Source organism: Apaloderma vittatum, unplaced genomic scaffold (assembly GCF_000703405.1).
Source record: "Apaloderma vittatum isolate BGI_N311 unplaced genomic scaffold, ASM70340v1 scaffold16383, whole genome shotgun sequence".
NCBI lineage: Eukaryota > Metazoa > Chordata > Aves > Trogoniformes > Trogonidae > Apaloderma > Apaloderma vittatum.
In genome coordinates, this window is record NW_009708803.1 from 7,268 (window position 1) to 26,277 (window position 19,010).

Genomic DNA, 19,010 nt, shown 5'->3' on the forward strand with positions numbered 1-19,010 from the left:
GAACTTGTAAATGGATGGTTTTGTAACTGCACCTTCCCTTCAGCAAAACATTGGGGGTTTCTGTAGTGAAGAATAGGCTTGTGACACACGGGCATCTGCCGAGGAGCGCAGCACAAAAGGATGCTGCTCGTGGTGCACGGACTCTAAACGCTGATCAATGTCATCATCTCCACACGCGGCACGGGAAAAATTGTATTCGAAAGGACGGCTAATATTAAACTCCGCTGTGCTATACCCTTACACAGTGAAGAGCACAACCTTATCGTAACACTTCTCAGTATTTGTATTAAGACAGTGGATATCCCTCGAGACAGACCCTCAAAATTAATAAAACACTTGAGACTAACTTGATTTATAACACCTGTCTTGCAATGCATTTCAAAAAACTCAGACTTTTTCAATGGTCCAATTGTGGCTCATTCTAGAGAAATGCAGACTGACCAGCTCATCTTAATCCTTATCTGGTTTTGGTGTGTCTCCTTTGACTATAATCTTTGATAAAGGTAGTATCAGATAGTTGTAAGGGCTTTTGTCAAAGAATCACACAGTTCTGTTGCTAAACTAGTAGCTATCAGCCCAGCTGACCTGGAAATAAAAGTATTTACTCTCTTGTTGGAATTTTGGTAAAAATTCCCAGCATCCAACTGCATTTCAAATGCTGAATCTCGATGAACTCTAAATTGCAACTACATGTAGAACGTTTTCACAGGTACAGTCTGCGTGCTGTTATAATTTGCTCACAATACAAGGGACAGCCATCAAGCCACATACAGTCACATTCCATGTGTCACAACTTCCTGAATATCTAACCCAAATCTTATAAATAAAGTGGTACCTGTTAAATAGAATGGACCATATTAAGTACGTTCATATTTTGCTGAAAAAAAATGTGGAGGAGCAAAGAACACATGGAAATATGAACATTATGGTTTCTTTTTCTAATTTTGCTACAGACTAGGGATTTGCTGAGTCAAAAGACGGGATCTGGTGAAAACGTGCATCACGTATCACTAGTGCAAACCTTTCTTAACCATTCTTACCGAATTACTTGTAGCCATAATTAATCATCTAAAAACCATCAAGTCAAACTAACATCTACACCTGCCTTTTATTTTAAATGTCTCTTTTTAAAAGAGTGGAGAGGTATGGAAAGCTGGTTTAACAAGCACACTGAACCCATTGTTTATGGCCTCTATAAACATGGCTTAGTAAGAATTACCGACTTAATCAGAGAGAACTTATCTCCTGGTGAAAAGAGCACTTTAAATTTCAGAAATGGCACCTTTACTGTGAAAATCCCTTAACTTTTCAAACAAACTCCAGGGGGCCTTAAACACCAGGTCAGTAAATAAGCAGCAGTTAGTGCGTCTGTCCTGCTCACAAGCAGCCAAACACTTGAAGTAATTTAAATGTTTTTATGTGAAAGTTTGCAAAAACACTGAGAAACTATATTCTAAGAGAAGTAACCAAGGAGTGTTCCTCTGCCTCACTCAGATTAAGTGCTAGAAGCAATATTCATCAATTAGACCAACACCAGTTTATACTAAACGTTATTTTATCATCACTGTCTACTGTTGGCAGTTTCTGCATTTCCTACCATAAAAAAATCCTAAGTTAAACTTCTTTCAGATGAACAATTTTATTGTTCATTTAACAAACCCACAGCCAAACACCCCCAAAAACCAGGTTTGCATAACTTCATGGCTAAACTGGTGCCAAAACAAATCGAGTTGATCGTGAGGTTTCATAACTGGATACAAATGCGATCGACGTATCAAAAAACGTTGTAATGGAAAAAAGAAAATGTACCTTCCACCAAATCTTTTGGAAAGGTAAAACTCAATAAAAACCTAACATTCTCAGTAGCTTAGTTTCTACATTAATTTTGAAAGTATGATTTACAACAGGTTTAAAATCCATTTGCTTAATGACTTGTCTCTACTTAGTTAATAGCTTCCATTTATTTTTAAAGAAAAACACCACAACACTGCAGACAACAATGTGTCAATCTGGCTGCCAGAAGCAGGAAAAGCAGCGGATATAAAATTTTATTATTTCATGCCCCAAGAGCAGCCAGAAGGACTTAATGAAATCACCCTCAGATTTACAATCTGAAATAGCTATTCAACAGACAAACCTGGTTAAGCGGGATGTGCCCCCTGACCTCTCGCCCTTTGATCTGGGCCCAGCAGGTGGGCTCTCGCCCCCCCAGCTCCCACCCTTCCGCCACCCCGGCCCTGGCCGCGGCGCCCTTGGCCGGACAGGTGATTCCCCAGATCCTTATCGCAGGCAGCTGCTGCCAACTGAGTGACAACCGCCACGAGGGCCGCTCCAACCACTGCCCGGAAGAAGAAAAAGCTGCTCCGCTTACTGGTCAGCCCGCTCGGTCCCGCAGCGCTCGTCTGCCTTGGAACTCACCCCTCAAGCGCCCCCACAGACAGAGTCTCATGCTAAAACGAGGTTTTTATTTCTGATAACTGTACAAAAGACCATTCCGTAAGTGACCTGTCATATTTCAAAATGCATTTTTATCAATACTCCTGAAACCACGTACAGCCATATTTATAGTATTTGTGAGCGACTAAGCTGCATGTAGCTCTTTCAGACCTGGATTTAAGTTTATCTATATAACCGTTCATTTAAACCCTGTAAAAAAGCGACACTTCTTCACTCACAGCTATAAAAGGCAGTAACGTGCTAAGTATAAATGGATGGACAAAGCTAAATCTTACCCCTCGCTCCAATCAAAAAAGGTAATTAACAATTAACACTACCACCGAGAGACGCGCACGGTCAGTGAATTCTCAGGGTGTGTTCTGCAGCAAGGGGAAACCCCGCGGCACTGCCAGCACCGAGCCCGAGCTGACGCAGCCGGTCTCTCACTGCGCATCAGCTCGGGCTCCCTTCACGCTAACTGGCACGTTATCAGACGGGATGGCAAACAGAGCATCCTCACGCCTACCTGGGAAAAAAACAGGTAAACATGTCAAAAAGTGCTTCCAGAACACATGCATGAGAGTCGGGAGTTGTGAGCACACAGCTCTCCGTTCATCTGTCTGCACATGGACGGACTACTGACGTTATGTGAGACCAGATGTGTCCTACCATACTAAACACAGCGTGAATTTTAGTGAATCTTCTCCTTACGTGAACGTATTTACTTATAGCGGGTTAAAATAAAAGAAAAATCTGTTCATACAGGTTTTACGATATGCATGACTGTCCTTTATGCTTCAGAAAAACGTTCGAAAATCATCCTGGGAAATGCAATGTGATGTTTCACACACGAATTCCTTCTGGAAAATCTCACAAGAATTAAAATCCTGAAGTCCCAGAAAAAGTCCTTGAGTGACTGGAATATTAAAAGAAGCAAAAGAAATCCTTTTCTAACCATTAACTCTCAAGGCTGGGTTTGTGCCCTGAAGGGAGCATGAAAAGGGTGGGCGTTATTGTGACTTGGATGACTGGGAGCCCGGCGCAGGAGCGTGCACTGCCGGCAGCTCAGGATCTGACAGCTACAGAACTATCCCCACCGGTTAATCACAGCCACATGGGCCTAAATTCCAACAGTCTGCTAGGTCAAGGGCATTCCTCTTCCATCAGCATCATCACACTAATAACCTTTCCTACAGAAACAGTTGCTGAAACAATCGTTTACTATGACAAAAAATACAAGACTGCCAGCCAGGTTTGACACCGCTTAAAAAAACAAAGGTCAATTTACTATAATCTGAACACTGAAATAGCGTACACTATGCGGGTAGACAACAGAACAAGATTATGAAAGGGACGCGTTCATTCGACAGAATTTCATTTGCCTATCTCATTATTTATCAGTACTAAGTACTTATCTTCATCTAATATGAATTCAATTAGTTCCGTAAGCATGTTCCATTATTCATGTGATAGCTCCAGCCTTGCTTACCCAACAGCTTATAAACTTTTAGCCTTCTTTGAAGTCACTTTATGGATTGCTAAATGGAAATCTTATAAAGAATGACTAACTAGGTGATGATAGAAAAGCTGAAAAATAAGAGCACAAAGCACAGCTCTCTATTTTCCACCAAGGTTTTCCCTCATAAATCAGTTGGAGCCCTCTGACCTATAACAGGAGATTATCTTATCTCACTGGAGAACATTTCAGTCACAGCAAATTAGATTTAACAGTCAATGGATACGCTTGATATTTTAATCATAAGAAAAATTTGTCATTTTCCATTAAAACCACTGCTCCTTTTACAGACAGCCCGTGTAACACGGGAAGCTGCAAGCTAACTTTAACATACAAAATGGTTTGAAAAAAAACTGTTAAGGTGAGAGAGAGGGTGCATTTTGCTTAAAATCATTAACATTTCCGCTGCACTTCTTCCAGAGGACCCTTTCCAAGTTAGGGATCAGCAAACAACCACAGAAACAACGCTAAAGCTAGAAAATAATGGGATTTTCCCTACCTCCCAAATGCATCCTCCCCTTTACACCAGGGCTTTCTCTGCACAACTTTAGGCCTCCACTAACATTTACACAACAATGACAAATTCCGCAACGGGAGCTGCGGGAGCAGAACCCTGGGCCTGTAGACAACGGCAATCGCTCCCACGGGGCCCTACAGTAGATAAAGAGTCCACCTGTCTTATCTTAAAGAGAAGACTGGGGAATTAATGCCTATCCTGAAACCAGAACATGAGGATTAACAAAACATACCTAAAGATCTATTTGCTGAAATTTCAGCACTTAAAGAAAAATTAATACTGAACAACAAAATTATTTTCATGTGGAAAAATTAATACTTGGTATTTTAAGAAACACACAACTTTTAGATCAGAAGAAAGAAATTGCTGTTGCTACTAAGCTGGTATTCTAACAAATAAAATACAATTTTATACCTACATATGAACAGACAAAGAGAGTACGCTTTCAGCATCGAAAACAGGCAAAGAGGTAAACTTGTAATCATCTGGCTCCTTTGACAAATGTTACCTTTCCTTTGCCCAAGGAACAGCAAAACTACGTAGTACTTGCCAACAAATAGATACAATAGCCCACTGTGTGATTTTGGTTTTAGATGGAAGATGCATTTCTAGCTGGAAGGATTCAATTTATCCTTAAGAGCAGAGGGAGGAGAGAAGACAGTTCATTTTATTTATTTATTTCATAAGGCACTTTGAATAACTGTACTTTGCCAAAGTGTGTCTGTGTTCCAGAATCTCCGGCTATTCAAAAGCCATACTGGATTTAGTACTAAACAGATTTTTTCAAAATGTTACTAAAATGGATGAAAATTGGCTTCTCCAAGAACAACTCCTTTTTTTGAGTTTTTGCAGATGGAGTTTGGAAGGCCTACAGAGCCCTGCAATCTGAGAAACCGAGACAAAGGAAGCGGTAATAGGGTTTTGTAGCAAGGCAGGAGTGAGACATCATGCTAAGCAACTCCAAGGTGTAATTACTAATTTTTCTCTATACCCATCGCCAGGCTAACCACATAGCTCTTTCTGAGAGAAACATTTGGGAAAGGTGACATGTATCTGCACTGATATATCACCCCATCCCCTATCAGGTCTCTTCCTTCTTTTCCAACTAGACAGATACCACAATAAGCACGTCGATGCTTACCTTGTGCAGATACGGGGCAGAAAGTTTATTGATCAATACGAAAAGCATATGCTAGACTATTTCTTCTGAAATACTACTTTGGTCCTCCCTATGCAGTATTCAAGGGTAATTATCAGACACCCCTCTGACATAAGTGTATGATGTGCAAACAAATGTATACGTTGACTTCTAAAATAATTGCTTACTCACTAACACATTGTACTGCAGTTCTGTACTTCATTTAGCAATATAAAGGGCATAAAAATCACCTATACCCAGGGAGGTAAGGGAAAAAGAAAAAGAGGTCCGGTCACACTGATGCTGGATAAAGGGGGAAGTTCCACAGCATACCAGGCTAAGTTGTAACTCACACATACACAGAGGATCATTCTCCCATACATATGCCTTAGCGAAAGAATATATTTGAACAGTATTTCCAGAGAAAGTACACATTTGCATGGATAATATAAGAAATAGTTAGTTTTCCTCAACAGTAAGCCAAAATTCCCAAACACGGGTGTGTAAAAGAAGGCCACAAGTCAATGAACTTTCAGGGGTGTTTGCAACTCCTTCCCGTTCACCCCAGGCTGCTCATTTCAGAGCCCAGACGGAGGCGACGGGCTGGGGGCAGGAATCCCGAGCTCAGGCCCCTTGCTCAGGCTTCCTGTGCAAAGGGGCACAATTAATAAGGGCTCAGATTTTCATAGGGATCTAAATTAATAGCTTATGTTGTCCTCCAGATACTTTTGAGGAAAGTCATCAACTGTTTCCCGAGTACTAGAAGCAAAAGCAAATGTGCTATTTCCACTTTTAGAGTTTTTAAAAAGTCACATGAATTACTCTGAATTGTTTATATGTGAAGCTTTCTGTGAGGGCTGGTTTTCTGCCAGCTTTGTGTTAACATTAACAGCAAGTTCCTTCTTTTCAGATCTTTGAACATTAAAAAAATTACAATCTGTCTGCAAAAGCCTAAAAGAGAACTGTAACTGTCAACATTTTGGTTTAATATCGATTCTGTCTTTGTGAATACCGAGTCAAACCAAGGCAGCAACCTGATTAAATGAAGCAACAGGGTGGAGAGGGGAACACGACGTGAGCTCGTCACTGACTGCTGATCTGCAAACAACAAGTGTGCCCAGAGAGCACACGGGATCAAATAAGACTCCCGTAAGATTTCCCATTATCACGTATGCTTAACTTCAGTTCTCTCAGCACTCCCAAATGAACAGGATTATTGCATTTTTAAGCATATGAATGAATGTATAATTGCCTGCAGAATTTGCATCTAAATCATAAAAACATACAGTTTCAGAAATAGTGAGAAAGACTTACCTCCATCAAACTTAAATGTATTCCAATGAGGTAGGGCATTGGGGCACTGCGAAGAGAAAACACCCCAGCTTTACATTCTCATAACACCGGCTTAACACATACGACTTACAAAATCAGCTATAGGAAAATACTGGGACTCTGGATTAGATTTTGCTTAAAAAGTAATAAAAATAAAAATAATAAAAATATATACATAAACCACATGCAAAATTTTATTTCATATTTGAAAGACTTTTCTTACTATGCAATATCCTCTCACTATGGTAGGACTTGAATTTCTCTTCTCTCAGAATTTCTAACTGACTAAGTTAAGACAGGTACATAAGGACAACTATTAAACATATCTACAGTTCCAGCATCTTTTTTAATAAAGAAAAAAAACGTGTTATTACAATTTGCAGAAAAAATACACAAAACTTTTTCTAAGAGTATTCTTTGGAAAAAACTCATCCTGTTGTAGTATTAAGTGGTTCATTTAGTGCACACATATCACCCAGTACTACAAGTTTCAAATCCTCTGAATACGGGTCCAGACACATTTCAAAATGCTTATTAAGGATAAATCTCAAAACATTTACATTTACAAAAGTAAACCACAGAAATTTCTTTTGAAGATTCTGACAAACTCCAGAGTTACTGGGATCTGCACTGGTACTCCAACACAGGTGTGACGCTTCCATTATCAAACCGAACGCTCACGGTGTGCAGAAGGATTGATCTTTCCTGTCTTCTCTCTGACGATGCTAGCAAACACCAGGGCGGACGAGAGAGCCCAGGAAGAATGCTGAATGAAAGTTGTGGGTTTGTGTGTACAGCATTTCTAATATTAAGCTTATTGCAGGACTCCCACTCAGCTAATCAGGGAAAGCTTATATTTGCACTGCTTATTAGAACACATCAAAGAGGATGCCAAAGCTGCTAATTGCAAATATGGCATATACTGCCTGTTAAACGGAAAGCGCACAGACAGACACAACTTTTAAAATAGAGCCTCATTTCATCTTGGATACAGAAGCTCAAAGAGCTCATTTTCAATTTCAGATGAAAAAATGAGAGAAATGTCAAAGTACTGCCTTGGATTAAAATATCTTCCATATTGCTTTTAGAAACTGGTGCCTACTGCTCAGTAAGAGAAGTATCACACTGAAAAAACTACTGCAAGACATCAGACCAGCAAAAATCACTCTGCTTCTCAGTTTCATAAGAAATACTTTCAAAAACGTACTTACTTATATGCATATTAATATTTATGATGTTTATTAATATACTCCCTAAAACTGCAGATCTGTTGGACGCTATACCAAGAGATGGAAACAGCTTCTGTATTAGACGTTCTACATGAAAACACTTTTTTTCTTTTCTTTTTGAAGACATTACACATGCGTAACTTCTAAAAACCCCTTACAAGTTCATCTGCAGAACACCAAAGCGCCGTGTATCACCTTACACTACGACTTACCAAACTGCCTGGCCCCAGTGCGGCACCCTATGGCAGCCCAGAGGGACTGTTAAATCACACAGTAACTTGGTACAAATCCAGCAGGTTCTGCTTCCCTGGGAATTCCACAGATGAGAACCAAATTCCTGGAAAGCCATTTTAACCATGCAGCATGATACACACTTACTACATATGGATTGCTGCTCAGCTGAGAAGTATTTTTATTTGTCATTTTGCATGTTTTATTTGCGACAAACGCTATCTCTTTCACCCACATCTCTTCCTTTCCAATGGCCACGTTCCAGGAGAAAGAAAATACCCAGTAATTTTATATTCAAAGTATAAACCACTGGTTTAGCTGCCAGCTGCACAAACGCTCGACTTCCCCGTGTGCCTGGCTACGCTGTACAAGACTCCTCCAGTACGCACTGAAATCAATGTGTTTCTAATTAAGTAGTTGCATGAACACGACAGCTTCAATCTCAAAAATACAAAGTCTGAACCTCGGCAGGAAGTCTTAAGACTGCAAGTGTCTCATCTAGTGGAACCTTGGCTAAGGTAATGAAAGGAAGCAGGAAGAGTGCAGTATTCCAGAAAACCAGGCATTTATTAACGTGCCCAAAAGTAGAGTCTGTCACCAAGCACAGGAAACCCTGAACCTGTAAAAGTTAATTAGCTTGTCCATCCTTCAATCCTCCAGTTTATCAACAGAAGAACAATAAGAATGTCTAAACCCTTAAAACCATGCACCCTCAGTAAGACTTTACGGAATTGCACAAAACATAGAGCTTACAATCTACGGATCAGCTTTGGATGCAATGAACTATCTTTTCAGTGTTCTAGTGGCACATATCACGTCCAAAGGCAATACAGATATTTAACTATTACAGGGATTGCATAAAGGCTACAGTAACCGGACTTTCAGCAGTGTTTTGAAGGCTGTTATTTCTCTAAACTTGCATTACCAGACATTAAAGGACTCCAGCCAAGCGCTTGCGGGGCTGTTCCAGTGCATACACTGGGGCAGGCAGGAGAAAGCAGGAGGAACGATTTGCTGCTGTAGAACTGAGGGTGGTTTTAGCACACCCGCTGCTAGAAAAAACTGCTCAGGTTTTGCTGATCCATACGAAAAATGAAAGTCTGAAGCAGAAATTTGTTGTGGTATAATGTGCTAGTTTTGCAAATATTTGTGCTGGTCTCAGGAGTAGGTGCAGATATTTCCATGAGGGAATGAGGCAGAGCACAAAAGATGACATTGGGTGTTTGTTGGAGAAATATTTAACACGTGGGTGAAACACTGGACCAGGGGGCACTGGGAGGTGACACTGGTGCAGCGAACGCCGAGCAGACGAGGCACGTGCTGTGAAGGGCCCTGGAAGATGTACAGCACGTTTGATGGTGAAGAGAAGATGGGGAAAGTGGAAGGCTCCCATCAGGCTTCATAAATTGCTTTTATCACCATTCTTCTTTATCGTGTGTTGATGATATGTCACTGCTTACACACTCAGCTACTGTCCTGTCCGAGGGAACGTTGCGCGCCCCCTCTCCCCCATTCTGAGTGCGCTGTGATAGCTCTTCCCAACTGCTGTTCAGGTCTTGAGACATGAAGTGCTCAAGCAGTTTTTAAACATTTTATCAGGTTAGATGTGTATTTCCAAGCCTTTCAAGTGCACTTCAGTAAGACACATTGCTTGTATAAACGGGAGAATCACTCTGCACAACCTTTGATTCTTCTGGGACCCGTGACAGATCCAAGACTGCCCTTCAGACCAGTCCCGACTGACTGCTTGACACTTCATCAGTCCCGAGGCTTCTTACAACCACAACTGCTAACAACTCAAAGTTGTTTGATGGCAGCCAATATCCATTAAGCGCAAAATTAAGAAGTATCAATTCTTACTGCGCATATTTATCGCTTCAACAAAACGCCTGCCTAAGTCTTCTGGAACAAAGAGGAAGGCTGTTACTCGTCTCGTGCTACACTGGTTCCCAATGCAATCAGCGTTATTTATAATCAAATGAGTTATATAGGTAAATATCAAATCATTAAAGTAGCAATGCATAAGCATGAATATGGATATTGTGGACTTAATGGCTATATATTGCCCATTTATTACAGCTGCATTTTACAATTTCTTTAATTCGTTTCCTTAGGCTAACTAGAGATCTCTTAATTATGCTCCCAAGAGGTGGGCAACTACTAATTGGAAGAGAAGCAGGTGAAATAGAGGGACATTTCCTCTTAAGTGAAAAAAACCCACCCTTAAAAAATACTGCATTTCACCGGAAAAAGTAATGTAAACCCCAAGGAGCTCCAAAAGGTTCACAGTTTACAGTTACACAGGGATTTGCACCGTTTACTTTCAGTGTTCCAGGAAAAGTGATTAGATCACATTTACTAAGTTCATGTCACGATACACAAATAGTGACTTAACCCATTGCTCTTTTACACCAGTAGTGCTTTACTTTCTGAGGCAGTCTCCTCCTTTCTCTTTGGATTGCTCACTGAAATGCAACTGAATTCAATCTGAAATTTATTGGGGCAATGGATGCAAATTAGAACTTTGCCTGATGAAATGGGAATGATGCAGGAAGCACGCAGCTCAGAAATCAGAAGAGCAACTACAAGAGCTTTCAGTGAGCACAGATGTGCCAGGCTAAATCAAAATGCCTACCAAGAGGCTCCTGACGAAGGAATCATTGTTTCCAGAGCAGCAGGAGTACTCACCCTCCAGTTACCCCCTCCACCTACTTAAAGGAGGATATTGAACTATATGCAGATTTAGAAAACAGGAGAAAGGGAGTTTAAAAAAAAACAACTCCTGGAGAAAGGGAAAACTGCACCAATAGAAAGGTTTGCCCAGCAGCTGTGCCAGGGTGCTCTAAAAAGGTGGCTCTTAAGAACAGATTAATTCTGGCTGCTAAGCAGTCCATCTAATAAAAAAGGCTGTTGCTTCTGGTAAAAGCCCACAGAATAACTCAAGTGACAAAGCTCTGCGACTTAGAGAACATACTAAGCTGTGTTACCAGGTCAGCAAAGGCAGGCTTTACTTACAGGCTAATTTTAAACACAGACACCGAGAGCAAAAAGGAACAAAACAGACACAGTGGGAGTGTTTGCATGCCGCATGAAAAACAAACGGGAAGAAGTAGTGAGGAAAATTAATAGACTGTTCCTTTCACATCAAGAAATGTTTAAATTCCCAACAGGAAAATAGATGGACAAAGTCTGGCCAAATCTAGGGAGTGGTACATGCTTGGTGGCAGTATCTCATTAACCAGGACTTTTGGCACCTGCTGGCATATAGGGTTTTTCTTAAAAACAAACAAACACACACAAATCCAAACCAAGAAAAAACAACCAGCAGCGCCTCACACAGCTCTCAACAGCTAAAGGGAACTGTCCACACCCTGCCTGAAGTTTCTCTCATGAGAAGCCACTTCAAGTGGCAGGAGGAGAGTTCGTTGCCCTACCCATTTGCTCTCTGCAAGGAGAGCAATTCTACCTTTTTGTAGCTCTGGAAAAATCCAATAGTTGTTGTGTCCCCCTTCTCTCCTCAGCAAATAAAACAAATTCCAAATTTCACAGCCACGGAGCTGTCATTGTATCAGTTGAGACCTTAGAGGTTTCCTTTATAAAAAAAGTTTCCACTGCAACTAAAATGATTAATAGCAAATAATCACGAGTGCAATATGCTTCTTTCAAAAACTTCCAAAGATCAAGAATAACAAAGTTTATACACCATTTTCCAAGGAGCAGAAGACTCAGAAATATCACGCCGCGCTGTCAAGAAATTGATGCAGTCAAATGAACACAATGGGTTTGTATTCATAAGAACCGAAGAATTCTTGTTACTTTAAATTTTGTTTCCATTTCAGCTCTTTAAAATTTGTGTGTTACATTTGCAAAAGAAATAGCCTGGCAATAATTAAACTAAACTATTTTAAATTATCTCAGGTCATTTCCCTCAAGAGGCAGACACCAATAAGCAATAATACCACCTTAAAGCAAAGAGCAGGAGCTGATTCTCAGTCCTCCTAGGAAAAAATGACGTCTCTGAGTTCACTTGGTTACAAAGTACATGGACTCTATTTTGAGAAATACATTTATGGCACATAAATTGTTGCTAAATTGACATTCAAACAATCACAGTGTGTGTAGCTACCGCTCCAATTAAAGTTTGTATCTGGCTAAGGTAATCAGTTGTTGTATTTGTGAGCACGCTATTACAAACTGCCTAATAATTACACATGTTTAAATCATACTTTTCACACACTGGCTGCCTCATTGGTTACATGGACAGGGTGTTCCACCGTGAAAGAATCCATTCAGTAGAGCTCAATGACTTGTGTCTTTATTTCCTTCGGTACACTGCCCAAGTGTTTGCTTTTTGCACACTTCTGCTCCCAACTGCGGGATCTGGACTTAGCCCCTTTTAACATGTCTTTGTCAGAAAGTCGATGAATACCTAATCTTCAAACCCAGCGTAAAAGCCTCTTGTGGTCCACACCGTTGTCCTGAAAACTCGGAGCAGCATGTACCTGAAGAAAAAGCTGGCAGCAGCCACCTTCATGTGTTAATTACAGATGCGAAGCCCATTATGCAGAGAAAGGGCACCTGCTGGCAGTGCAAATGGCTTGATCTGCCCTTCCTGTGCAGCGAGTGAATGGAAGGTTCATTTCCACAGGAGATAACAGTTCTTAGATTCCCTTCAGTGTATCCTCGACACAGGCACATACTTAACATTTAAATCATCTGCAGATGAACAAGCTTCCTTTAAATCTACACGTTTCAGTTCCTAGCACTTCACTTAAAAAAACTAGTTATCCCTCCCAGCTGGTTCCTTACTCTTGCTTAAATGCAGAGAGAGCACCACGGAGAACACTATCGCACTTAAAAACCCAGCCAAGCGCCACACCAAGAGTCACACTTAAACGACAGTATCAGATGACGCAGTAAGGTTAAGTTTGTTTTTTCCTGAGAAAGACCTTTTAAAACACCAGGGGCAGAGGGAGCCTGTTCCTGTGTTTCCAAGCCATTCCCCAAAGTGCATTAAGCACCACACTCTCACAAACATTTCTGCTACACCGGGAGCTCCGGGAGGCCAGCCCGGCCAGGAGACCTTGCCCGCAAAGACAAAGGCACCGAGTCCCTCAGCCTTTGCCGTGTCCTTCAGCACTTGACTACGTGACCACCCAGCAGCAGGCCCATGTTTTCCTTGTGCTCTCCTTTGACTTTCAAGCTTATAGAAACCTCATTACCCTTTACATTCCCCAGTTTAACTCCAGGCAAGCTCTGGCCTTTCTAATTCCATCCCTACGTGCCCAGGCAACAATTCCAGTAACTCTCTAACTGGGCTTGGAAGTTTTAACTTCTCTCAGAAGCCTAAGGCCACTCTTTCTGGGCAAACTTCATCTCCCTGCTATGTACACGGAAGGAAAAACACAAACCACAGAGTCCAAGACATACACCCAACGACACACTCATCTGCAGCCCCCAACAGTGAAGCAGGAGGCTCCTTGGGCCACCGGAAAGGTGTGGAATCACAAGCACCAGCTGGAAGGCACTTCAGAAGAGAAACTGGTCCAAGCTCCCAGTCAAAACAGGGGCAGCTTTGACATCACATGAGGTTGCTCATGGGCTGCTCATGGGCTGTGCCAAAATTTGTCAAATCATGATAATGACTTTTTCAAAGGTTTCTATTCATTCTCCTAAACAAGGTAAATACCGTGTTCTAAACACATACTGAAAACAAAAGATCACCACAGGACAATTAATAGCTCCCCCTCTGTCCTCAACAGAAGTTCAGGAAAGCAGAAAACCAAGAGTAACTTCTCCACTGTATTCTCTGCTCTTGGAGTCTTAATTCAAATTTTAACACTTAACCCCAACACACTGAAAACAGATTTAATTACACAATATCCGAGTTGCAGCATTCCATAATAACTACTCATATTAGAGTATTTCAACATACCAATAGAAAACTGTAACTTGCCATGAATTTATTTTTTTTTTACTTACTTGGTTGGTTGCTCCCTTAATATGCCTATATATATTTTTAGAGTAACAGTTGCATCATAAGAAGGCTTAGGACTTACTACAGAGAAATATGAAAACTGGTGTGAATCTAAGTGATATATATATGGATACATAATACATACACACACACAGATATAGCGCCTTACCAACAGTAGTCCAGTAGATGTGGGGGCAGGACAGGAATGTAAACGTGCTGCCAGAACATCGGGTAGAGCATAGCTGCAGACCCATGAATGCAGGCAGTTAACTGAAAAACACAGATTGAAACAGGATCATAAATCTGACAAAAAAACAAGTGTAAGAAGGCAAAGTTAGAAGGAAAAAAACCCATAGAGTCAATTCTGCTTTCATATCAACATGCTCTATCACAAAATACACAGTGCTCTTTAACAAAGTGGTACTGGTGGCTGAAGCATGACTGAAGCACCATAATAATGGTCGTCGTCATTCAAGGGACTTCATAAACAGTTGGGAACCGATTCATTCAACAAACAAAACCTGCAGATAAAACCAGCGTTCTATAAAACAACAGGAACGTGGAAATGAAAACACAAAAGAAACTAAAAAATAGTGAAGGCAAACACCTCAATCCTGGCAACTACTATCCATTAAAAATCATAAAACTGCATTGAAATTATACCATAAACTGTATAAATTCTTAAGAATATATCATGCTGTCATTCAGGTTTTATTATTTGAAAGAGATTTTTATTTAATTGCCCTTCACCAAATCATTTGATCCACTCAATTTCTCAGTTATATTTCTAAAAACTCATTCAGAATAGTTTTGATGTTGGCAGGTACTGAGTGAAAAAGAACACAACGAGCAAATACGAGTGCCAGTCAGGCCGTGGGGAGAATCCGCACAGCACCCTGGAGGAAATTACGTCTCTCAATCCTGTTTCAAACGATAATTAACAATTTGGAAAAGAAGATAAGCAGGATATTTGCCACATTCACTAAGGATATTAAAAGCAAGAACATGGTAATCTTCAAAAAAAAGGAAATCTCAGCAAAAGCTATAATCACGCAAAGAAAAGACTGAGAGGCGACAGGCCATCCCACCCACCCCGACTGAGCTCTGCAGCTGAGAGTGTCTTTTAATCTCAGATGATACCCAGCACAAGGGCTACAATGAGTTTCACCTGAGAAGCATTTCTGTACTTTTCACTGTTTTACTCATCATTTTTTATTTGGAGTAGACAAGCACTCAAGTCATACTCACGGCGTGGGCAAACCACGAACATATCTAGTGGCATTATGACCTCTGTTTTGTTCTCAACTCCCTCCATAATAATTTCTTGGCTTCTAAGCCTTCAACTGAGTCATAAGTTGGCATTTTCATAGATCAGTTTCTCTCTTCTTTTAAAAAAAAACCCCTCCAGTATCTCTGAGTGGTAATAATTACTTCTGTTATTCAGGCCATGATTGCTTACATGGTTAAAAGTGTTTTCTCCCATAAGCATTATTTAATATTTTCATGTTATGCAATGAAATGACTGCTACAACATTTTCTGTCCTTTTTAAAAATTGTTTTTCATGAGGTTCCAGAATTGAGCACTGCCGGACTGCTTAGCAACCTCCAGGATTATGAAAATTGAAAAAATTTCTCACCCTTTTTCCCTCAACCTTTCAGCCAGTTGCTCACCCTAAAGAAGATCAAACTCGTGTATGCCACAAAAATTTCTTTCATAGTGTTGAAGAATTCAATATCATTCATCCTCATCTAGTTTTTTAAAGATTTTTGAGATTTGAGACACGGATTTCTTTTGCAAAGGTCATATTTATTCTTCCCCAGTAGCCTTTGTTTGTGCATTCAGTAGTTGGAGACCTCCCTGTGAAAGCAAGTATCTGAACAAGTACCCGTTCAGCCTTTCTCAGTAAGAAAGCTCTTTACTACCAAGCAAATACTATTTTATGGTCCATGTGGGATGGAAACATTAGTGTGTTGGGACACTAATTAAAGCAAAAGTTAGAAGCTACAAAATCTGGAATTTGCTCTATGTTTATGAGTCACAAAAGATTTATCCCTATGCCATTCTATTTCAATTTAGCTTTGCATTATACCTACTGGAGAAGATGTTCCTCTCCCACAGGTAAGTCAAAAGGCAAAGCTTAGTTCCAAAAGATGGAGCCGACAAAGAGGGCATGCTCTCCCAATGTATTTTTTCCTCCACATTCCTAAATCCTTTATGTTCTCTGTTTCTATTCTCCCAATCAAAGAGATGGCTGAATAAAACCACTGTTTAAAATATTAATTCTTACTTAAAAATTGCTTCTATGAGGATCAAATGGATTATTTCCTGGCATTATTACATGACATGGTTGCTGCTGTAGAGGTGTGAACTCAGTAATCCAAGCAGGCCCTTCCAAGCCCCCCCTCCCATCGGTTTTAAAACTCAGCAAGAAAAGATTAAACAGACATAATGCTCAACACTGCAGACATCTGAGCAGAACCTGTCACTTATTTTTGAGATGTACTCCCACCTTGCTATCTGGTATGAATTCAAATAACATACTACCATGGGTAAGCACCAGTACTGTCCTTCAACTCTGCCAAGATAAGGGCTCATAAAAAAGAAATAGCATATTTGCTGGAGACCTCACCTGATTAGTGACTGCCACACAGAAAACAAGCACTTAATAATAAGGCAGCCTGAGAAATGCCCAACTGTCAAAACTATAGGAATCCAGCATTTTGAAACGAGATTAGTTCCACTACCTCAGCTTTCTGCAGCTGTTGCTAGAGAGTGTAAAAAGATAGCTCTGTAGGAAAGACACTGATTCACTAATGCACTTTTTGCAGTTTTCTGTTTAATACTCTAAAAGGCTTATTTGAGCAAATTAAATCAATGGGATTTTGCAAAACATACACAAGTTATAAACTGCTGTTGAATTGTAAGAGGCCGTTTTCCAGAGCATTTCACTCTCTCTCCCCTGATGCACAGGCACTGCACGCCCTCACCGGCAGAGCACATGGCTACAAATGTGCAATACATACTGGAAGAAATTACCACCTTTTGCATGTTTGCAAGACCATTTTTCTGCATTTCTCAAGGCTAAAAGCAAAGCAGAAAGCTTAAGACCGAGCTACATAAGAATTCAGCAGTGAGAGCAGGGCTGCTGCCCAGGCCACGCGTGAAGGTCAAGATCTCCCCTGGCAGGCTGTGAGGACAGCACCAAGCTCTTGGGGAGGAAGAGCTTGTACATTTAAAAGAGCAGTTGTAAGAACCGTGAAGGCTCTTAGCTGCGTTGCATCAAGAGGGCATTTGGTGAATGGTATTAATCATGTCTCATCTCTTCCTAAGGACTACCATTTCCCTACCCTCAGAGCCCTGAGGCACGTCAGAAACAAAGCCAGGAACGGGAGGCTGTGTATCTGAGCCATCCGTGACGTGGAGAAAGTGTCACGGCAAGCTCTCAACTCCCAAGAACAAAGAGTATCCATGTCAGAACGGTATCTTCTGGTTTGTACTAACACTCGAAAAACAACAGAAAAATTGCGTAAAGAAATTCATCTCAGTGTGATGGAGTCAAACAGGAGCATCAGAGTAATTCAGAAGCTTAAGTCTTTTCAGAGTCATCACGCTTCATGTAAGACACCGCTTCATGATGAGAGACAACCTGCTGCTGCCCTTATCACAACTAATGCCCACCTTTGTGGGGCAGGGTGGCACCAGCAACGCACGATGGGAGAGTTCCCTCCTGCAGCAGCAGGTGGCCTTGTGCCACGCACAGGTTTTTACTGCATTTGGGTTCATATCTAGCTTCTCACAAGTACTTAGGTAACAGAATACACCACGAAATTTAATACGAATAAGTGCTTTAACATTTTGAGAAATTATTTGAGTTTCCTTTTTGAGGGAAAACAAAAGAAAAAATACAAGCAAGCAGTGATAATTCTTTCACAGGTTCGCTACACGTCGTTTATAAAACAGCCAATAAACACAGTCTCATTCAGTCACCCCTAAAACTCATTCACCTTAACTCTACTAAGGATATATCCAATCAACATTGCCGTGTCTCTCCAAGTTAAAAGAAATTAACTGCAAACAGGTCCTTTGCACTTTTTTGTTAGAAAACGAAAAAAGAAAAACAAAGAAACCGATCCCCCTCACCACCACACCACCCTCGCTTTACTTTGAGAATTCTCAGTTTGGTACGTTTCCAGTTACAAGGTCTTGGCTTCCGCTGAGCACAGTTTGAAATAAAATAATGCAGCTTGTTCCTACTGCTGGAACACGCCGAGCCGAGTGTGCAGGCAAGGAATCACTGGCTCCGGCCCAGCACTTCAAACCTGTCTTACACTGTCACTCCAATCTTGGAGCAGTTTATATATAAAGTTGTAAGATAAGAACACACAGTATGAATGCCCCTCCCTACCGAACAACCAGACATGCTTTTATCTTGGACAGAGGCAAAAGGAAGAGAAATAGCAGAAAGAGAGGAAAGACAACACAACCCTACTTGTGAAATGGCTCATTAAGGAAGGCAAAGTGACAGGTAAGTAATTCTTCTTGCCGGGCTCTGTCACAAAGGGAGAGTTAAACCAACCAACCACACAAATTGCGAAAGGCTTTGGGTAGCCATTCTCTTCTTTCCTCCTCTCTG

General features: G+C 40.9%; 1 protein-coding gene across 1 annotated transcript in view; it reads right to left on the minus strand.

Annotated features, from left to right (window-relative positions):
• The window catches only part of LOC104271878 (DENN domain-containing protein 1A-like), a gene marked incomplete at both ends in the record, with an annotated part of 102,486 nt that overhangs the window by 1,239 nt on the left and 82,237 nt on the right, over window positions 1-19,010 (minus strand). Inside the window, 2 exons of the mRNA XM_009866693.1 lie at window positions 6,922-6,967; window positions 14,546-14,646. Coding sequence (XP_009864995.1) covers window positions 6,922-6,967; window positions 14,546-14,646 — 147 coding nt within the window. The remainder of the gene's footprint in view (window positions 1-6,921; window positions 6,968-14,545; window positions 14,647-19,010) is intronic.